The sequence below is a fragment of the Sinocyclocheilus anshuiensis genome, unplaced genomic scaffold (genome assembly GCF_001515605.1).
Source record: "Sinocyclocheilus anshuiensis isolate Anshui unplaced genomic scaffold, SAMN03320099.WGS_v1.1 scaffold159, whole genome shotgun sequence".
Classification (NCBI taxonomy): Eukaryota; Metazoa; Chordata; class Actinopteri; order Cypriniformes; family Cyprinidae; genus Sinocyclocheilus; species Sinocyclocheilus anshuiensis.
This window is the reverse complement of record NW_015549567.1, coordinates 228,651-252,280: the sequence shown is the minus strand read 5'-3', so window position 1 is coordinate 252,280 and position 23,630 is coordinate 228,651. Positions and strand designations below refer to the sequence as shown.

At 38.2% G+C, this 23,630-nt stretch overlaps 1 protein-coding gene across 2 annotated transcripts in view; it reads left to right on the top strand.

Moving 5' to 3' along the window:
* LOC107657272 (thyroid hormone receptor alpha) overlaps nt 1-22,943 on the top strand; it is a 159,765-nt gene extending 136,822 nt beyond the window's left edge. For both annotated transcript variants that reach the window (XM_016445306.1, XM_016445307.1), the window contains 7 exons: nt 3,571-3,632; nt 5,609-5,709; nt 7,202-7,349; nt 8,008-8,213; nt 14,575-14,721; nt 16,078-16,336; nt 17,717-22,943. In XM_016445306.1, coding sequence (XP_016300792.1) covers nt 3,571-3,632; nt 5,609-5,709; nt 7,202-7,349; nt 8,008-8,213; nt 14,575-14,721; nt 16,078-16,336; nt 17,717-17,967 — 1,174 coding nt within the window. In that variant the 3' untranslated portion in view covers nt 17,968-22,943. The remainder of the gene's footprint in view (nt 1-3,570; nt 3,633-5,608; nt 5,710-7,201; nt 7,350-8,007; nt 8,214-14,574; nt 14,722-16,077; nt 16,337-17,716) is intronic.
* The last annotated feature ends 687 nt before the right edge of the window (nt 22,944-23,630 follow it).

Here is a 23,630-nt window from a genome sequence, read left to right as displayed (position 1 = left end):
AAAATTTCTATATGGAATAAATGTTTCAATTTTTGCTAAGATTTAAATTATTTCATCAACTAGAAATCTGTGCAATCTCTATAAATGCATTGTAAATCATAATATTTTTTATAATATTAGTTATATTGTTAAAATTACTTGTTAAATTATTTTTATTAATTATAATATTATTTTATTGTTATAACATTTTTGTTATTATTATAATTGGTAGTAGTTTTTTATTGTTGTTATTTTTATCATTTGCAATATTATTAGTAGTATTAATAATAGTAGTAGTTTATTACTATAATTACTACTATTAATATTATTAAACATGAGCATGAATGGAAAAATCATAAAAAAGACATTACCGATGGTAATTCATTGGTAAAAAGTATGGAAAACCCAGAATGGGTCTCTTCACAGTCTACTTCAAAACCCTCAGGTTCCTGTCTGTGGACGTCTTTTTTTGGGAACTTCTGTGTTGCATCGGTCGACTGATTCTATCTCAACGTGCAGATTTCTGATACTTCTGAATCATGTATGCTGCTGCATCTGAGAATTTAATGAGAATCTGTTTTAGTATCATCAGATCGGACCGATTATGATCCGGTTGTTCGTCGCTCTGTGCGCAAAATGATAGAAGCTCAGTCCCGGCTCGCAAGCTGCAACCTGTCCTCTCAGATGTTACAGCGGTTGTCCTCTGTCCCTTTAATGGGAAAGTTGTGTAGCTCTTCCATTTGGATCCGGAATAATTGATGTTTCTGCAGAGAGCAAGTGGCTGTTATTTATTTATTTATTTATTTGATTTACCCCTCCCATCCATTTCTGACTAGGCAGAATCCTCTGAGGTTTCTTTTTATAGCAAGTGTCAGAGTGAAAAAAAAAGCCCTTGCTGCTTTATCTTTCTTTATGCCTCTGTCTGCCCATCTTTCTATGGCACTGAATATGTTTATTTTCTCAAGGGATATTTGCACATTGCTTTTGCCATGATGGAATTGGGATTAAATGAATCTTGTATTCAGTATTGATTACTTGAGGTGTGTTGCCTGTCTGAAATGTGAAATCTGCAATGCTTTCTTTGTGTTTTCTTTGTGACGAGCAGGTTCTCATGAGGACAGCAGATGATTGACAGTTGTATTGGTAAAACCATCCACGACAGCAAATCAGAGTGATTGTGACGAAGACAACGCAGCTTTAGAGTGACATTTCCGTGTGCCCGAGAGAACGAGAGAGAAAAAAGTCTAGAGGCTTCTGCGTCCTCACTGAACCTCAGTCAGACATATTAAATGACATTCATAAATGACGTTCCACAGCTGCAGAATCAATACAGCATATGACAAAAACAATATGACGAGCGAAAGAACACAAGCCAGTATTAGACTTTGAACCTTTTATATTTTTTCCCCATGGCTTTGAACAAAGATGGCCTTCTTTGTGTTTATGTGTGTGACATCACGATGGCTTAAGGGTGCACATCACATGAACCTTATTTTGTGTTCTCTTGGTAATTTCCAGAAGATTCTATCAAATGAGAAAAGGGCAACTCGAGACACTAACAAAAAGTACCATTGGGATTCTTAGAATAGCACATAAATACATGAACTGAGGCTGTATATCAAAGTACTACAGTATTATTGTATTACCTGATGCTATCCCTCCACAGTATTTTTGTAAGCATAACAGGAGCTGTTATGTAACCTGAAAGACGTCTACCTCTACAGCTTTTGATGTTTAAATTAATTTTTATGCCTTTCAAAATCCAGCTCATGATCTTGCTAATACACTCTTATTGGTATCATGTGGAGTTAAAACAGCTCGCCGTTTAGAAATCAAACTCTTTTTGATGTATATTTAAAGAGTCTAGCATTTGCGTTAGTGACGGCAAAGGTGTTGAAGAGGTGTTGAGAGACTAGCACCGAATGCTAACAGATTTGCTTGCATTATTTGGACACTTTGTTACATAACTCTGCTGTCTTTCTCCCAGCATAGAGCTGAGCCACTCCAGCCCTTTAATCACAGCCAGACTCGATGTACCCGGAGACTGTGACGTTCACATGTATATGTTGCTGGAGGTCGTAGAGTGGCTGTATTGTTAAACCACGATGTCCGGCTGTACAATTCGGATCACTGTCTGGTGTCTCATTGGTAGTTGCCGCATTGCATCACTGCTCATTTGCCCTGCTCATCTTTGTTACATCAGCAACTCTTTGTTTAATTAATGATGTTCAGTCATTTTAGTGCTGAAAGTCTGTGTCAATGTTCTTGCCTCTTCAGTCGGTGTGGGTGTTCCTACTGCTGGATGACCTGATGTTATTGGTGGGCTGTTTTGTTTTGTTGTGTTGTGTTTAGTTTTGACTTTTGTTTTGTTTTGGTTTGGTTTTTATAGTTTTGTTTAGTTTTGGGTATTACTCAAAGAATATAATTATATAATTAAAATATTATTGTACAATTTTTAAACCTTATTTTGTTATTATTTCTTAATGAAGAGTAAGACTTCTTTATAAAATATTCATAAGCCTTTTTAAGACTTATTATTTTTAATTTTTTTTAATTGTCGAAATCACATTGAAAAGGATTTCATGATGCTTTATAGTGGTTAAATCATTGTTGTTTTGAGATTGTTTGGTGTTTTATTATTATTATTATTATTGGGAATTTTTGTAATGATTGAAATTTTTAATATTAGGGAATCTTTTTATTTTAATAATTATTATTATTGGGAATTATTGGAAATCGACAGCATCCGGTTGCTTTTTCGCTATATGCTAAATCACTGTTTTTGTTCTTGTGCTTTGGGCCTTTATCATTTAATTTAGGTATGTTCATATTAATATTTAATATTTAGGTATTTTAAAATTAATGTATATTAAAACGAATTAATGGGAACAATAGCACATCAGGCAAAAAAAGGCTGTTCATAATCATTGTACCCCCAAAAAAATTACAAAAAACATCAATGGTCAAAATCCTTATTTAAACCCAAAGGTAACATGTCTTTAAATAAAACATCAGCAATGCCTATCTTTGTAGTTTTTGATGTTAAAGTGGAGTCTGTGAGTTGATTGATTAATTATAATCACCTGATGTATGTCGTCTGTTATGTAATCATTGAGAAACAAAGAATTGTCAAACTGACTAAGGCAGACAGCCGAAATGTTTGTCTATTTTATCTACTGTTTGATTCGAATAAAAAGATTTTAGAGTGCAGACCAACCTTGATTATGTTAGTTTAGATTAGATTAGATATGATTAGAAAGTTGCAGGAAATTATTGAAAAGAGAGAAGTGGAATGGGTTCGGTCCTTTTGCAGTCGGGACATGAACGTGTCAGGAACACGTGCATCGTGGCTCTGACGGTTGCCTGTATTTGCGATCTTCTTTTTTGTGATCCTCACTCCATCAAATCAAAATGACAGGATTGTCATGTTGTTGGAGCACTTGGAGCTGAATGTGTGCTGGTTAAAAATATAAAGTGATACCACAGGGAATTGCAGACATCAAATCACCACAAAGACTTCCTGTGTGCCATCTTTGTGGAATGTACTAATACCAACCTCTTTCTCTCTGTCTCTCTGCTCTTTTTTTCCAGGTGGCTCGATGGCCCGAAAAGGAAGAGAAAGAACAGCCAGTGTTCGGTGAAGAGCATGTCTGGTAAGATGTCTCGCAGAAGACACAGATGCTCTTGCCGAGCTGCAGCAGTATGCTTATCACTCCTCTGTCCTCCCAGAATGCATCACTGACTGCACATTTCTGAGAAACACACGAGAGTCCTAGAGGGGAGAGAAGGGTTTCCAGTTGCCCCGTGATCCTCCTCACATCAACTCCAGCATCAGTTAGCTCAATAGATTTGTTGTTATGTGATGTTCTGATCCTCCTTTAGGATATCATAACTCATGTTAAAGCGATCGCTCTCCCAGGCTAAAGGGGTGTTTAAGGATTGACTTTGTATTGGTGTAAGGAGAGGCTGTTCAGTTGAGGAAGTTCAATACATTTACTCACCCCATCTCTGCTTGGTTAAGACCCATCAGGCCTCCAGTAGCTGCACTTTTATGCTCGTTCACCTCATGCCCACAGCAGTTAAATAAACTAGATTAGTCCCAAAATTGTCTCTAATCTTTTAGTTTTCCAATACTGGTGCTGTCGCATAATTCACTTGGGAAAGAAAGACGCTGAAGCAAGATTTGCCATTGCACACTAACCTACACTGCTGTTTAGTGTTTCATTTTTCTCAAAGGGTATGTTGTTAAAAAAGAATGATAGCTTAAAACAAGTCTATTAAACCTATCCCAATAAAAATGCCATACTTTACATTACTTTACATAGTCTGAATTTTTATTTAGCCCCATTTTTGCACCACCTGCTGGTAACCTTTGCAGATATTAATGAAACATTTTTCATTTTCTTTTCGCCTATTTTAATTTTCAGAATGGTGAATCCGGAAGAAAAATAGCTAGGTTCAGCTTTGTAAAAACTGGAACTTTTTTTTTTTTTTAGACAAAATAAAATAAAATAAACTGTCCTGTACGGATTTAAAAACAGATATGGATGAATTGGAAAATTAATCAAACATTAGATTTCATATTCTAAATTTATTCTAAGAGTTTTACTGAATAAAACACTTGTAGTGAGTTAAACCCTCAAACCCTACAAATCACATATGTTTAGTTTAATTTAGTTTTATTTATTTATTTTTTTTACAGTAGTTTATTAGCTATTTTTCAAAAGTTTGTGGTCAGTTTTATCCAGCAAAGATGCATTCAGTTGATCAACAATGTTAGTAAAGACATTTATATGGTTACAAAATATTACTATTTCAAATAAATGCTTTTTTTTGTTGTTTTTTTTAATCACCATTTGAACTAAAGTATTTGAACTGAGCTGTTTTCAAGATTGCTAATAATAGTAAATTAGTAGCACCAAATTAGTAGATTAGAGATTTCTGAATTAACAGAATTTTAAATTGTAGTAATATTTCATAATATTACACTCTTTATCTACTATATCTTTACTGTATTCAAATAAATGTAGCCTTAGTAAACATAAGGGACTTTAAAAAAACATTTTAAAACTCCAAACTTTTGAAAGGTTGTGTATACAGTATTTAGTGAAATAGTGGGCAGTGGACTATTTCTCCTTCCTGAATGCAATAGCATATATTGCAATTAATCATTTGTTTCTTATCTATGAAAGGGCTTCGTAAATTTGCATGAAGGCAGTTAACTAGCTTAAGATGAGAGACCTGTCACAAACACTGGCGGATCTTAAATGCTGTCAAGTGACACTCTCAAACTCACTCGGGGCTCTTCAGGGCTTTCACCAATCAAGGTTAATAAGACTTAAATAGGTACTCAGATAGGTCTGAAGTGTGTCATTTCTGCAGTATTGCAGCTCTAAACAAAATTTGAAATCATGTTTTCTAACATTTTCCCGATTTCTACCCCCAAACATAATTGGTTGAGTTAATATACAGACACTTCAGGAAAAAAAACAATCTAGAAATTACGAACAGCTATTTTGCATATGAAGCTAGGAGCTTTTTATATTTCATATTTATTGTGGTGTTGATTTGCTGATGTCTGTTCTTGTTTGTTGCTATCAGTTAACATTAGATTTTTTGTGTATGGTAGGGTACATCCCCAGCTATCTGGATAAGGATGAGCCGTGTGTGGTGTGTGGAGACAAAGCTACCGGCTATCACTACCGCTGCATCACCTGCGAAGGCTGTAAGGTGTGACATCTCTGCTATCACTTGTGCACAGTGTTAACAGACATCTCAGCCCCACACATATATAGACAGACTAGACTGTCACCTCACGTAGAGTTATGGTGTGGCGCAGGTCTGATCTGTTCAACAAAACATCCTGTTGTCATTTGTGAAACTTATACTCCTATCATTCTCAATTCTGTCAAATCACAAGCCTAAGAACAGCGTCAACCATCTTATCCACTGTCTGTCTCTCTGTACATGAAGAAAGTGAATTGTGAGTGACAACTGTGCTGTGCAAGTCTTTGACTTGGACTCCTGCCTAAACAGGCTGATTTGAAGAGCTCTTGAGAGCTTGCAGATTCCATCACTGCAATAAAAAAGGGGCAAAAAAGGTTACATTTTCTAATCAGACTTTTGTCTTATTTGTCAGTAATATAGATATGCATCCTTATAGTTAGGGATGTCACCAAGCTAGGTTTGTCAGCAGTGAGTATCAAGTACACAAACAAGTGTTGACTGACAGCACCTGCTTTTCAGCTCTCATGTTTGCACTTGCTCTGTTTATTTTTTATTTTATAATTTTTTTTAATGATTTATTTTATTTTATTTTTATTATTTTTTGGTTTGGTTTTGTTTTATTTTTTGTTTTGTTTTGTTTTGATTTAATTTGTTAAGAATTCCCTAGGAATACATTCAAAAGCCTATTAGCTTTTGCCGGTGGTATTGAATGACTGCTGAAATGTTAGCATTTTTCATTCTACTGTAAACAAAACTAATTTACTTGGGAACCAAAATAAATCTGTGTATCATTCGTTCATTCGTTTTTTGATTTGATTTTTTTTCCCCAAAAAACGAGAATTCAGCTTATATTTTCATTTTTCGTTCAGGGATAGAAAAATTAATAAACAGCTTGAATGTTCGATTTCTAAACGTGGGCGGGAATTAAACGCCCCTTTCTGCTGATTGGTCAGCCGAAGATCAAACCGTGCCGTCATCAGTTCTTCCGCAGTTTTCACGCTGCAGAATAATAGTCCTCCGCTGTTGCAGTTGTACGGATTCTTAACGCATTTATTGCAACGAATGATACACGGATTAAAATAGTTTTTACTTTTTATGTTTGTTTGTTTTATTTTTATTTTTATTGTATTGCATTCTATTTTTGTTTTGAATAAGGGAATGCATTCAAAAGCATATTCATTTTCGTTATATTGAATTTTACTGATTAAGACTGAATTTTACTAATATTTTTTATTGACTACTGAAATGTTAGTACTTTTTGAACCTTTTTTGGATGAAAAAATTGCATTTTATATATACTGTATTATATATATTTTGTATTCTTACATTATTGGCAATTTTTTTCCCCCTTGTTTTTAAGCAAAACAGGACAAAAAGGCTTTTGCAGTCCACTTGCTTATGTGGGACAGGAAGCACAGTTTGTGACAGATAACACCTGTGTGACTCCCTGCCTCTGAATGCACTCTTTATCCTCCTCACTGTCTCTGTCTCTCAGGGATTCTTCAGGCGCACCATCCAGAAGAACCTCCACCCCTCTTACTCCTGTAAGTACGATGGCTGCTGCATCATCGACAAGATCACCCGCAACCAGTGCCAGCTGTGCCGCTTCAAGAAATGCCTCGCCGTGGGCATGGCCATGGATCGTGAGTGACCTCGCACATGCTCATGCAAATAACATACAAAATCACCGAACATGCGAAACCGCACACAGACAAATGAAAACGCATGAGGGGACCTCAAGTCAGTCTGTTCACTGATCATCAGCAGTTGTCATTTGTAATGAAAAATTATTAAATTAGAAAATAACTCAAAACAGAAGCTTCTACATCAGACGCTTGGACCTCACCGTACTGGATCACGAACACAGCCCTGCTCCTTACATATACAAATGCATGCTGACAGCGAATGTACATTAATCTTATACAAACTGAAGTGCTCACTTTGGAGTTTCCCTTACATATGTCCATATGCCTCACATATGTACAGCACATGTTCAACCCAGAACACATTTCTTCTTCCTCTGTCACTCCCTCTCTCTCCCTCTGTTCTATAATGTTTTATGGATGTCTCGTTTCTACTTTGATCCCTCCCCGATGCTCTTACTCGTTCTGTCACTGCCATTCTGCACCTCAGAATAATTTTGTTATTCAGTATTTCTCTTGTTTTCCAGGAAAAATGTCTAAACATCTTTAAAGTGAAATGGAAATGGAAAAGCCACTTAGAGGACCATAACTGAAATTGATTTGTTGATTTGTGCATCACGCCAGTGGAAGAAATAACCCGTTTTTCTCCTTGGTGTAGTGGTTCTGGACGACTCCAAGCGGGTTGCGAAGCGGCGCTTGATTGAGGAGAACCGTGAGAAGCGGAAGAAGGAGGAGATGGTCAAATCCCTGAAGACTCGGCCAGAACCCACCAGCTCAGAGTGGGAGCTGATCCGTATGGTGACAGAAGCTCACCGCCACACCAATGCACAGGGCTCTCACTGGAAACAGAAACGCAAGTTCCTGGTAAGCAAGAACCTTGTTATATTGTTAAATCACTAAAACTGAAATAAATGACAATAACAAAAGCACACAACAAAATTTCTTAAGCACATAACCAAATTACTTAAAGGGCACCTATTGTGCCCCTTTTTACAAGATGTAATATAAGTCTCAGGTGTCCCCAGAATATGTCTGTGAAGTTTCAGCTCAAAATACCCCACAGATCATTTATTATATAATTTAAAAAATGCATATTTTGAGTGGAGGCAGAAACACGCTATTTTCGTGCATGTCTCTTTAAATGCAAATGAGCTGCTGCTCCCCGCCCCCTTTTCCAGAATAGGGCTGTGCCTTACAGCTCATGCCTCAGATACTCCGCTAAACAACATGTGTTTGTTTTTTTATTATCATGTTCATTGCGCTGAAATCATGCAATTTAAAGCCATATTAGTTTAAACCTCTGATATACGGTATTCTGAGCGCACATATCCGAAGCTGTCACACAGCATGAGTACTTAACTAGTTCTCTTTCATGTATTATTGCACTTAAAGGTCCCCTGAAATGCTTAGAAACACGCAGCGTTTCTCTGTGGTGACGTCATTTTAACTGAAACAGGAAGACCGGGCAGGACATATCAAGCAGCCCCACCCATTTTTAAAATAGCCAATAGCGTTATTCTAGAGAGCATTTGATTTGACAGAAAGTTTGATGAGAAGCTGAAGTACGATGTGACGTCAAAAAAATCGTTGAGCCGTTTTGGCGGAAGTGACGAACTGCAAGCTTTGAATGCTTATATCTTCTAAATGCGAATTTTGTCACTGTTTTGGAGCACACTGCCTTATAGATAACCTTAAGACTAACATATTGATACTAACACCCAAAAAACTTTAATTTTGATTTCATGGGGACTTTAAACTGTCAAATACACATAAGTTTATGTTAAAAACACACATAAGATACACTCAATCTGTGTATTAAGTGACAGCAGCGTGATATACAGTACCTATACTGCTGTCTATGCTGTTAATATGACCCAAACAATAAAATAAAAGCAGAAAATCACTTACTTCTCTGGACTGAATAACATCTATAGATTTAATAAGAAGACATTTCTTACTTGAATGCTGCTTTTAAATGTTCTAGCGTGAAGATAAACATGGCGGATTGTGTGCGGCTCACTCAGGGCGGGGTCTCTTCTAATACGGCAGTGTCCGTCAACAGTCATGGGTGGGGCTTGTAAAATGTGACGTCCGATTCTGCGAACGGCTTGTTCTGAGATTTATGGGGATTAAAAAAAGAGCACACGTTTGTTTAAACAACCGGTAAAAGTGAATTTTGCACAAGTTCCAAAAAAATTTAAATATAAGAAATACATAATAGCTTGAAAACAGTAGTTTCTAAATTTCAAGGAAAAACATATGTTTAGGTAGAAAGGAGAGAAAACTTCATACTTTTATTATTGTGTTTTATTTGTATGCGTACATTTCTGTGTCTGCTCGCTACATTTTATTTTCAGCTTAGCACATCGCTATGGCCTTTTCTGTCATTGCGGATTAGCATTTGTTTACACAGCTTGCTAATCAATGTAATGAGTGACAATACCAGTCCGCATATATCAGTTGTGACCGGACAATAGCGAGCGTTAAAGCAACTGTTAGTCACGGGTATAACAGGAATGCAGAGTTGCCATGCAGGGCCTTTGTAAAAGCGCCTCTGTTTATGAAGAAGGAAGGAAAGAGAGTTTAGACAATATTAATCGCTCATTCGCTCAGACAATATACCACCCACTGTAAATAGTGGCAGGATAAAGGAAGAGAAAATGGAATAAAAGAGACACACAGAAACACAGGCTATGGATATCTGAAAGACTTCTGAAAGATCTGAAAGATCTTTAAGAGAAAGAAAATAAATAAATCTGTTGGAATTTTCTCACATATCTTTCCAAACGTTTTTCTTCTGTCTCTCTGTTTTTTTTTAATGGGATCCAGTGTTGATTTGGAACCCATTTACTTTCATTGCAAGAACAAAATCAGTTTCTTACAAACATCCAAGCGAGCATATGCACAATATCCCAGCAGAAGGGCTGATTTGGAAATTCTACATTGTAGAACCAAAGTTGGTTTTCTCAGCCCACCAAACACCCGCTGCCTTCCCAGCGGTTACGAGCACTATCAAAGCCCTGACGCACACCAATCTAAACATTCGGCTTGTGCTAGACCCTGTGACGATCAGCCACGAGGGACAGAGAAACCACTTCCCCAGCCGGCTGAGAACTCCTATAAAACCGCCCATAAAGAATTCAGCCTATATAACCTTTACTACCAAGACATGTCTCCAATAACAGTGCAAGGCCAAGACCCCGAATGACCCCGATAAACTGCAGTCTCTCTCTCTATGGGAACACTCACTCCGTCCTGTCGGTAGTCCAACTGGGCTGTCTTAAGATCTCTGTAGTGAGAAAGCGCAGTGCCAAGTTCTCAGCAGTGAGAAGGCCAGGGTGGACCAGCAGAGGGGATAGTTTACACTGGGGTCTTACAGGCAAAGGCTGCGTTGGGACATATCCAGCGCTACCCCACCTCCTGAAGGAAGAGACACACACACACACACTTTCATGCTTGTTAAAACTTACACAAATATACCAGTGCGGCACAGTTAAAACAGTCCTTTTCGTCTGAGACAGCGCATGTAAACACAAACACAAACGGCCGGCAGAAGTTCCTCAGAGGCACATTCTGAAACCCTGAACAGATTCCTTTGTGTTTTATTTACCTCTCTGTGAGGTCTGCGCTGTAATTTCTGATCTGTATACTTTACATGAAGGCTTCCTATCAGCTATAGGGTGAATTTAGGTAATATTATGGGTGTAATCAGCTTGTCTGTAACAGATGAAGTGTCCTGAACCTTTTGCTCTCACAGCCTCACAATGAAACAGAATAGCGTTTGTTTGTGAGCCAGCACTGTACTTTTTTTCTGCAGTCTTGTCTTGATTTCAGTGCCGTTGTTTATTGCTGTCTGTTTGCTTTATCAGAAACAAAGAAATCAATGTGATTGCACAGTTTGAAGTCTTTAGGGACTGTCGCATTTGTGCCGCAAGGGGTGACGTCCACCACATGGATATGTTTTAAAATTAACATTTTTAGATGGGGTTGTTTATCCACACACATGCTGGTTGTGACATTACAAAATTACTTACCATTTTGATAAAAAAAAAATATATAACATTTAGTAATATATATAACTAGTAATATATTTAGGGTTGGTACAATTATGAAATGTTTGTTTTAAAAAAAAGTCTTATGCTGCATTTATATTTGAAATATTTGAAAATACAGTAGAACAGTAATATTGTGAATTGTTTTAATAATTACATTTTTGTATCTAATTAATTAACATTCGATAACATGGTGTCGATTAATTAATCTAATTAATCGCAAATTAAATTTGGCTGTGAAATTACCCACAAAATATAATTTAAAGTTAAATGAGAAAGAATAGTAGACATTACAAATAGTAGCTTTTGAAAGAAATATTTTATTTGATTCAACATAAAATTTATTACAAAAACGTTTAGGCTACAATGGCCTAAAATAAACACTGGAACATAAAAGATGATAATATGAGAAACATCTCAGTATTTTTTATTCATACAATGAAAGTCATTGGTAACCAAAACAGCTTAGTTACCAACCATCTTCAAAATACCTTCTTTTATGTTGTGCAAAAGAAAGTCATACAGGTTTGAAACGACATGAGGTGATTGATGACAAAATTAAATTTTTTGGGTGAACGATCCCATTAATGTTTGTTTGGTTGTTAGGTTCAAACTTTTTATTGTGAAACAGTCACTATTACAGAACAGATGGTTACATATTGTTATCCTTTTTTCTTACAAAAATGAACAGAAAAATAAAATAGAAACAAAAATAATAATGTTCAGATAAAAGTACATACAAACAAACATCTGAATATACAAATACTATCACTCAACCACAGTCATATATCCAGAAATACATTGTCATTAATGAAACTGAATATGTACAATTAAAAAAAGATAAAATAAACATAGTAAAAAAAAAAGGGTGGGGGGGGGGGGCTTAGAACATCTAACATTTTCCAATTTAACAAAAAACATGGAATCCACAAGCCGTTGAGATGTAGTTGAAGGCTCAGCGCACCTAGCCACCATTCTTCTTCAATACTTTCTCCCAACTCACACTACCATGCTTTTTAATTTTAGTAAGTGAATAATCATCTAAGCTTAACATACAGCCATAGATTTGTGAAATTTGTGACTTGTGTTGAGGATTAATTTGCAGTAACTCTTCCCATACCTGTACCTGGGGCAGAGATGGATAACCAGGAAATAATGTAGCAGAGCAATGTCTAGCCTGCAAGAATGGAAAGAAATGAGATTCTGACAACCCCATTTCAGAGGAAAGCTGTACATAACTACAAAAGGTGCCATCTCTATACAGGTCTTGAAAACGTCTTGGACCTTTTGCATGCCATTGCTTAAAAATAAGATCAGTAAGAGACAAGGGAAACATATGATCCTCCAGTAACGACATTAATGTTGAAGCAGAAGTAAATTTAAAGTGTTGTCTGAATTGACACCAGATCCGAACTGTAGCTACAACTACTGGACTGTGCATTAGGGAAGAAAAGGAGACATTGAAAGATAGAGGAGAAGTAGGCAAAGCCAACAGAGAAGTTGATGTACACGAGTTGGCCTCCAATCTGCACCGAGGTGCAGTGGACGAACTGAACCAAAATGTTAACTTATGAATATTCACTGACCAGTAGTAAAACATAAAATTGGGTAAAGAAAGCCCACCACTCAGTTGACATCTATGAAGCAATGATTTTCGAATTCTGGGAGCTTTACTACCCCACAAAAGTTAGTAATAATCTGATCGAGAGATTTAAAAAAAAAAAATGCTTAGGTAAATACAAAGGAACACAATGAAAAACAAAAAGAAACTTGGGCAAAACATTAATTTTCACTACATTAATACGACCAATCAATGATAAGGGTAAACTGCTCCATCTCTGAAAATCAGACTTAGATTGCTCCAACAAAAGAAGAAAATTAGCAGCTAGAAGAGAGGGAAAAGATCTAGTAATATTGATGCCAAGATATCTGAATCCTGATATACTTAGTTTAACTGGAACATCTGATTGCATCAGACTGTTTGTTTGATTTTTTTAAATTAAATGATACTCTAAGAATATAAAACTGCCAGCAGGTGGCGCTAAATGTGTTTTTGAGTAATTCATTCATTCGATTTGTTCAAACGGCTGATTCATTCAGGAATGAAGTAAACGGCTCATTTTATGAATAGGCTATTGAATCATTGGTTCACACGAGTTGTTCAAAACGCAGATTCATTCAGAAACAAATCACCGCTGTGTTGCTCGGTGACGCACAACAATTCTGCTATGGCTTTAAAGGTAATATTTTCTCTGCGAACTTGAGCAAAAACAGACAATATTGTGTTTAAAATATAACGCGATATTAACTTATTATTTATTGAACTGTTGCATAAAATCACATTTCCACTCGTGGTATTCGGACATAAAGTGTGATATTGTTCTTGCTGCTCTTGTGATATCGCTTATCATGAGATATAAATATAAGACAAAAACTCTATACAGGGACATTTTTTTCCCCAGTATCTTGAATTTTAGGGCATAACTGCATTTATGGAGTTGTTACCCTGCATCATATTAGTCAACAGTCAACTGTATGAAATGTAAGATGACGAAAAGGTCTGGGGACAGGGCCAGTGCATTAACTGCGTTAAAATATTTTAATCGCGTTATTTTTTCATAACTAATTAATGCGATGTGTATATGTATAATTGAATATATTATTTAATCACTTTCTCTTTCGCTTATTTAATTCCTAAGAATGTAAATGTCTTCTATTGTTGTTCTCGTGTCTGAGGTGTTGATTGCAGCAGAAACAGACTGCAGATATGCCGTCCATGAGTCATAGCCATGTCTCGCATTCAAAAAATATATATGCAACGGCCAGCATGTAATGCTGTAATTGCAGCTCTGCCTTTTGAGTACTTATAATTACCTTTATTCTGACTCATGTTACATGCCTCTTACTGCATACATAGAATGTAGCTCCAGATGCCAGGGCTACTTGGCTGTTTGTCCAGAGTTTTTACATGGCTGACCTCTAATCCACCCTGAGGATACCAAACGCTGTGGTTTTCCAAGGCTATCAGCCTACATAACTGGAAAGCCAGACCACACACATGCATCTCGTTCGCTGTATCTGTCCATTCATATATTCTTCAGTGGAAATACATTGTTGCCTGTTACAAAAGCCAAAGGTTGCAGTCACAGTTAACTCTTTGTCTGTGTCTGCAGCCAGAGGACATTGGACAGTCTCCGGTGGCCCCCACATCAGATGGGGACAAAGTAGATTTGGAGGCCTTCAGCGAGTTTACCAAGATCATCACCCCAGCCATCACACGTGTTGTTGACTTTGCCAAAAAACTGCCCATGTTTTCGGAGGTAAGTGTGCTATTTTTGTTTATTTTACACCCTGTGTTTACACCCAGGTGTTTGTGTTCTGTAGTGATTAGATTGTCAAATTAAGCCTTGTAATTAGAGTACATTAGTGTCCATTGGCCTAATTAGCAGAAAATATGCTGCGGTCCTTTTTGTGTTATTTTGAATAGTTGCCAAATTATTCAGCTAACACATATTTCAGGAATATGTCAGTGTGGGTGGGTTTGTATGTTGTCAGTGTGGGTGGGTTTGTATGTATGTGCTATCTATCATGCTAGGATGAATTGTACAGTTGTGGCTTTGGTGAATGTGTGTGTGATATTGCCACATTACATCAGTCATAGCTATAGTGGCATTCTCTCCATATTCAGCATTCACCAACTCTCCTTTAACCGCAAATGTGAACATTCTTGCATAGCAGACTACACAGCACCCTTATGGCAACGAATTTATTATTGTCTACACCATAAATTCACCCTGCCATCCACACGCATCCACAACCTCTCTGTCTCTCTAAGTTGAGCGTTATGCCTCCTGTATTATCCACAAGCACCTAGACAGACTGTAAAACAAAAACATAATACTGAGCAATACTTGACTTTTTGTTGCTGTTGTAAATGATGTGAAACGTTTTATACATCAGTGTAAATATTACTTCACTCTGCTGCCATTTTACCTAAATTTTTTTTTCCTTTCAGTTCATTCTTTGCCAATATATAATTAAGACTGTCAAAGTTATCACATTAATGCATGCATTTAAGTAAATTTGTAAGACACTGTAATTTAAAAAAAAATGCATTTATTTCATTTGACTTTATACTTTAGTATACATTATACTTCGTTCTGTGCTGTGTTAATATTAAAGATTGGTCAGAAATGAAAAAACTTTGAAAGATTATACACACAACAGACCTTATTAAAACAGTCCTTATAATGTTATTATTAAAATATTTTAATATATATTTATATAATTTAAAATATATTTCATTATTTTCATTTAATTTGAAGCTTAATAATTGTGACATAGCACCCACTATTAAAATACACTGTAATTTGTTGTCATATTATGTAATTATTTTTAATAATTTACTATTAATTAAATTATTTTATTTTGAGTGTCAATACTGAAATCCATACTGGTAATATATTTTGGGGTTTTTTTTTTATTTTTTTGAAAAAATCTGAATTCATTCAAACTGAACAAATTTTTTTATAGTGTAATATTTGAAACAATTTACAACCATAATAATAATATTTGAAATGTGTTCAAGGAGTGTTTTTCAAGAACTCAGGATGATGCCACAGCAGATTTTATGCCATTAGGTGAAATAAATATCGTGTGATTTCTAATTTCTGTAGCTGCCTTGTGAGGATCAGATCATCTTGCTGAAGGGCTGCTGTATGGAGATTATGTCCCTACGTGCTGCAGTTCGGTATGACCCGGAAAGCGAGACCTTGACCCTGAATGGAGAGATGGCTGTCAAACGAGAGCAGCTAAAGAACGGAGGGCTGGGCGTTGTGTCTGATGCCATCTTTGACTTAGGCAAGAGTCTGGCACAGTTCAACCTAGATGACACAGAGGTGGCCCTACTGCAGGCCGTACTGCTTATGAGCTCAGGTGAGAGAGGACACATTACATTATAATCAATGTGAATATAACATGTCATGTATAGTCATGTATTTAACTGTGTGTGATGAGCTGCCATTAAGAGAACACATAAGATGATTTTGTGTTGACGTGATGAACTGAGACCTCTTTGTGTTACTATTATGCTGTCATGAGGAGATTTAGACTGGGGTCAAAAGTTAATAAGCAATAGTGACTTAAATGATATGTATTGTTTATGAAACCTATATAAGAGTATGCAAAGACAGATGGGCCAGATTCTCTGCAGTCTCTCGGCTTCATTATCTCTGATAAAAAAGTCTCTATTCTGGCATCGAAACCTCAAGACTTCGAGACTGATTTCTCACAAGAAGCGGCAGAAGCCACCACACTAACTTGAAATAGAATGTATATGTAGGCAGCAACTCTGTTAATAATAACTACATGACAAAAACAGCATTCCTCGGATGAAGCGTGCAAGAGAATCCAATGAACCCCAATAGAGCAAGAGCTGGGTTCTGGAAATTTACATTTACACATTTAGCAGAAGCTTTTATCCAAAGCGACTTACAAGAGGGGAACAAAAGCAAGTAGTTGAGAATCAAAGCAAGAGAAAAATCACCTGATGAGCTACATAAAAATGTCAAAACAGGCCACAGGAACCGTTAAGAGTGTAAAACTGGTATATATTAAAAGAAATCTTATCTCCATAGAGATTTTTTTTATATAAAGATTATATATATTTCATAAATGAAAATAGTTTCAGACATATATATGTCAGGAACTATTTTCATTGATGAAATAAGCAAAAACAGTCGATTTTGACAATAGTGTGTCTAAAATGTACGTCTCTTACTATTAGCCTAAACATTAAACGCCTATTTTTAAATGTATTCTTTTTTTAATTGTTGCATTAATTCTGTAAAATAGTGATGAGGAGTACAAGAAAGCTCAAGTCTGCGCAAGTAGATGCAAATGGTGCTTCAAAACTGCACTATCCAACCTAAAATCATACAGATGTAAAAGTCTTGGATCTGTCTCTTTTTGCTGATTTTCTGATACTTTTTGCTACAAATCACAGTTTATAATGTTGTGATTCATCTCAGACCTGGTTGATTTTGTTCTTGGCTTTTTTCAAACACTGTGTAGTAAATGTGGAAATACTTCACATCTGGAGTGTTCATTTGATGCCCAAGATTGCTGATTTTTAAGGCAGCATAGTAGGTTTTAGAACATGGTGTTTGATAAATATTATAGTTGTTGAGAGGTATTTCAGCTTCGTTCTGTGTAAAACCTAATTAGATGGTTTTTGAAATAATGTATTTTGCTACAATCCTGTAATGGTCACATAATAAGTATTGTCCTTGCATCTTCTCTGGTTCGTCTCTTCAGATCGAACAGGCTTGACATGTGTGGAGAAGATTGAGAAGTGCCAGGAGCTGTACCTTCTAGCCTTCGAACACTACATCAACTATCGCAAGCACAACATTCCTCATTTCTGGCCCAAGCTGCTGATGAAGGTGACGGACCTGCGCATGATCGGAGCCTGCCACGCCAGCCGCTTCCTGCACATGAAGGTGGAATGCCCCACTGAACTCTTCCCCCCACTTTTCCTGGAGGTCTTTGAGGATCAGGATGTGTGACATCCCAGCGAACCTCGGCAGGAGAATCAACAACATTTTGTAACCCGTTTTCCTCTACCCGTCTCACCCCCCTCCACGCACCAAACTCACCAGCAGCAGCTGCATTGGCAGGGGTCATCTTCAGAAAGGCTTTCATACGGTGGGGTTTGAGTCGACAACTTTTTTTTTTTTCTTTTCACAGAAAACTCAGCCCTCCCTCATCTACTAAATTCCCCACATGTGGCCCTTCTGTCTCAGCATGATGTCTTATACTGGTTTACCAACACCTTAGACACAGAATATACATCTACACACACACACTCCTGTATGTGTGCTTACAGATGCTTGACTCATGCGACTCAAATCCTCCGATGAGCTTGTAAGCATTTGTACACGTACAGACTGCACTACTGTCACGCCACCACTGGAGGTGCCCTCTGCTAAGACTGGATGGCAGCTGGCATATAGATTCCTCCGCCAGGTCGTGAAGTGGTCAGTTCATTTCGTTGATTGAAATCTCAGCGTTCTCGTGAGATTGACCGTCGGTATCTCAAGCTCCGCGCTAACATGGATCTTCTTTAACAGACCACATGATTCTCTTCGATATTGAGCCTGTGTGTGGAGCGGGAGGAATTTTTTGAACCAAATCAGGTACTATATTTAAATAAAGCTACTCAAAATGATTTGGGACTTTTCGAGAATATATCTCCCTCCCTACTCAGTAGGACACGGACCGTTGAAAGCTCTCAGTCGCCATTTTAGTGCTCATTCAGGGGTGCCACTCTGCGACTTTGTGTGCGGTTCATTCTTGCCATTGTCTGGGCTTATTTGTGGACTCATTGAGCCCCTCTTTGTCCCAGGAAAGTCACGCAGAGAGATGGAAATCCAGGCGCCCCTACACCTCCAATCCGCACTGATTTGTGTGTTTTACAGGTGTCGGGAGGGAGCCAGTATTACCGTACTCCCAGACCCATCACACACACACAAATGTACTAAAACAAACACCTCAAAACTCGAATGCCTCATTTTTACTGTATGCACTGCAGTGCTGTAGTTCTGGACTCCCATGCAGGGCTTTGAGAGTTCAGTCCAGCCCATCTGTGTTCCACTCAGATGCTACTGTTGCCCGGTCTGTGCGAACACACACGCATACTCCTGACGGGCCATGGCGGACTGGCTGTAGCTGATGTTTTTTCTTTGTTGATTTTGTTTTACCTCAAATGTGGGCACACCTCCGGCTGGCTGTGGCTCCTAGACTGCCTCTGTGCTGACAGGTTCTACCTCACCTCTGGACACAGGGCAGCTACCCTCAGCCACACACACACACATTTACACACACCTACACACACTTGTATTCTCACACACTAACAGCCAGGATAGAAAAACTCGCAAACACAGTTTCTTCTCAGTTACGTTGAAATACCACTGTAGACAGGAGGGCCTGCCATTCCTCATCGTAGCCTGTCAGATTTCTCTGAGGTCTCTTCACTCTGGGCTGAGAGAAAAAACTATTCTGGATGGGCTTTTTTTTTGTTTGTTTGTTTCTTTTCGTGTGGGACCAAGTGTCACTTCGATTTCCGTCAAAACGGAAGCTAGTTTTTAGCAGACGGCAAACTAAACCATACATCCCGCTGACTTAAGATGAAGGACCTGAGGTGGCCAGGCCTGAACCGAATGGGTCTATCGCTGTTTCCTTTTTTCAATACCAAGCAGTAATTTGCAAAGTGGAGCTAGGAGTTGGCTGGTTTCTTCATGGTGGGGCAGGGGATGTGGGGAAGCTAGCAGTTGAATGATAGCACTTAGTTTTGAAAGAACCAAAAATTCGGAAACGATTCAACCCCTGGCACCTTTTAAGGAGTTTTTGCACTAAGGCATGATGGGTCCCACCCTCCAGCTCAGTCGCATGTTTTCCAAGGACATGACCCCAACCTCTCTGTCAAACAGAGGCCACACCTACATGTGCTCCTGAGCACACCCTCAGAGTCAGTATTATGTCAAGCAACGTCCTCAACAAATGACGAAACACTCATTCACGAATAGACCTCTGTGTCCCCGCCCCCTCGAAGCCAGAAGTGGCTTGAGTCAAACACCCAACTGAAACGGGCCTTTCCTTTGTGAGACAAAGGAGCAGCCAAGCCATGCAAAGAATGGCAGCACCGTATGAATGTGAATGAGGAGCAGCAGAATGAAAGAACCAGGATGAGGTGTTGCTCTATAATGAGGTTGTGAAGGAAGAACGAGGGGAACTGTGAGCATTCCGTAAACACCCTGCATGGAGTTCCATCTTGGAATAGGAGTGACGCAGCAGTGGACACCAATTGGCTGATCGAGTGAACGCAAGGGTTTCGATGCTGCTTTACCTTTTAATTTTATTTGAGAGAGATAGAATAAGAAAAAAAAAAGAAATGATAAAAGAATTAGAAACCCAGAAAACAAATAAAAAAATGACTCCAGAACAAAGAGTTCAAATCTCGGAGCTTGAGCTGTTCGTTTCTTTCTTTTTGTTTTGAACTGAAATGTGTGTGTTCGTTTTCAATGCTTACCTGCTCTATGTAAGAGAGAAAAACAACAGCCGTACTGCTCGACTGCTCTGTTTGTTTGTGTATCTGTCCTTCGTCTTTTTATCAAGAGGAATTTACAACAAGAAACAGGAATATTTTCTTTTTTATATTTTGTTTTCTTTTTTTATGAAAGAAGACTTAGAAAAAAAAACATGAGAAATAATGCAACAGAAACTGAAAAAAAAAACTGAAACACAATCTACTCATACCTCACACAACACAAAGCTTAAATGAACTTGGGAGGAGTGCTTATCTGCGTGGCACTTGTGTCAAAATACGTCCGGTGCATGTGTTGAACTGTACGATGGGGTGTATGTGCGCATAAGCGTTCATGTGATCGCGGAAGCACACGGCCTCCTCCTTCGGCCTCGAGAGCCCATCTGTTTTAGATTTGCACCAGTTGCATGCATTAGCCTCCGTTTGTGAACGGTGTCACCAGCGCTGATGCGATGGGCTGTGATGGGAACGGACGGGATGCGGTGTGGCTGGAAGGCTGGAAAGGGAGTCGTGTGCATCCGTGACAGCAGAGAGCGCTTCGTGGTATTGAATGTAGCTGACAGGACTGGGCAGGAACCGAGCCCGGGAACTAGAACCTCACTTCAGGTCACCAGCAAGAGTGGACAGTGCTGTCAAAATGATGTTACACAAACAGCTTACTAAACGTATATTGCCCGCCTTCAAGGTGCAATACTTGTGTTTTGTTTTGTTTTTCTTTTTTGTACTTTTTCAAGTTTTTTGGCCATAACCAAGGATGTAAATACAAAACGAAAAGATATTGAAAGATTAAATTACTATGTGTTAACCATATGCAACCGTCACATACTGGATGTCGAGGCCAGAACGCAGCCGTCTGATCCCGCCATTTTTGTAAAGTAAATCTGCGTATGTAGCTCTGTAAATGCTTCACACATCTGTACGTGTGCTTTTGTGCACTCGCAAACGTGCATGTTCAATACAAATATGAAGAAGAAGTGCCCCATTAAATTAACAATCCAACTCTGTGCCTCCGCAACCCTCTGCCCCACACTCAAACCGCTCTTTCCGACAGGGTAGCTAGACATACATTTGTTCGTTAGGTCAGATTGCTGGTAGAGACATACAGTAGGTGGGTAATGTCTGGTACCCAGAAGCACTTAGCTGGCCTCACTACTGCCAATCAGTTTCCTCAGAGAAGAACAGTAGATACTGGTTTTGTTTCGCTTTGGTGGTGGTGGAGTTTTGTTTCTCGCCCCTTTTTACCAAATTTTGTGTGTTATCTTTTTTTTTCTTTAGAGAACGACAAAAAACGCCCAGAAGCAAGAATGTCTATGCAATGCTAAACCCTCTGATAGCATGATTACTGTGTTAATGATCCCTGATTAGCAGACATGCCTCTAAACACCTCCCCTCCCAGAATCCCACCCACCGCAACTGCATGAGCCTCAGTCAGTTTGTCTGTTCATCAGTCAGTGTAAAAGTCATGGGAAGGATAGCCCTAACTGCTGCCTGAGACCTGCTTTGTCAAACCTTACGAACATTTGAGGGCGCTAGTTCAACTTTCCACTCATCTCCGATGATGTCATCCACTGTCGAGGGACTGCATTTGTGTTTCTATGTATGTGTTTGCGTCGAATGCTCTCATGGTTCGGTGGATTGGTACTACCTGTTAGAAACAAAACGGCATTTCATACGTTCAGAATGTTAATTAGTTTTGTAGAAACAGCAAAATATCATTCATATTCTTTTGTCAACCAAAAACTGTTTTTGAGTTGAAATTCTTTCCCCTCTCAGCTGATACTGAATCTCAGACCAAACTCGTCAGTTTTAAAGCTGAAGTGTGTCATTTGTTTTTCTTAATATGCTAAATCAACTACTTTATATGATAAAATACTTGATTACTACACAGAGATTACTAGAAGTAAGCCATTTCTAGGCTGATTTCACCAAAAAGTGTAAACACACTGTCTCTGAGGCACTATCAGAACATTTCACTGGCCTGGCAACAGCTCAACCAATCGTGTGAGTTTGAGGCGGGGCTATCAGTTTTATCTAGCCAATAGCAGAAGAGGGGGGTGTTTTGGAAACCTGCAGTTCCATTTAAAGACACTGGTGGCAAAGAAATGGCACACTTCAGCTTTAACACAGTATGCGAAACCCTAAATGAACGAAAGAAATCAACAAGCATGCTATTTTTGAACATTTGAGTTTGATTGGCCGCCCTCACCACTGTGATGTCAAAGCCCTCGTTTTCTCTGTTTCCTTTGAATGTGAGTATCTTCATTTGATTAGACTGTGTTTGTGAATATGAACAAGTGCTCATGTGTAAAATGCACCCAGCCATGAGAGTGTGAGCAGAGAGCGGGGATGATGTCCATACCACAGCTGTTTTAAATGAGACTGGAAAGGAAAGCTATTGAAGGATTCTCTCAGGTATCAACAAAATAAAAAAAGACAAAAAAAGGAAATATAACAAACTTTTTTTTTAAATAAATATTGAAAAATTCCAGCCATGCCTTGTTAGCTCATCATTCTTTGCTCTCTGAGTTAAAAATGTGCTTTCAGTGTTCGTGTCCTGTGGTCCTCTTCTCTTTAGTGTTCATCAGTCGCTCTGTTTCTGCCACATACACACACATTTCTCCTGCACTCTTGGGGCTGCTTCAATGGGACTCATAAAAGGCGATCATGAAAAGCCTGGTGAGAAAACATCTCTGCTTATCTAAACATTAAAGCAGTGAGTCTTCATATTTCTGCAAAGCATATTTTTGACACATAAGCATGCAGTGGAGCCAGACCCAGTCAAACCTGTCCTACTTAAAGGTGCACTCAGTATTTTTAATTTTTTTTCCTGAAGCACTTATAACATCCTTTTGGACTCATACTGACACCTAGTGGTGTGGATGAAATGTCATGCTAATTTTTTAATGACTAATGCTGTTGTAGAAATGCGCTATTTGCTGTCAGATATTATTCTGTTAATGAAAGTTTTCGATAATAGGTGGTTTACCAAGATAATTCAGTTGGGTTTCCAAGTAGCATTCAGTTGGTCACGTCATCTCAAAATGGCGAACTCCATTAAGCGACCCATAAAACCGCTTTTTATTAGGCGACTGTAAATGGATTTACAACATTTCATATGCATTTTCA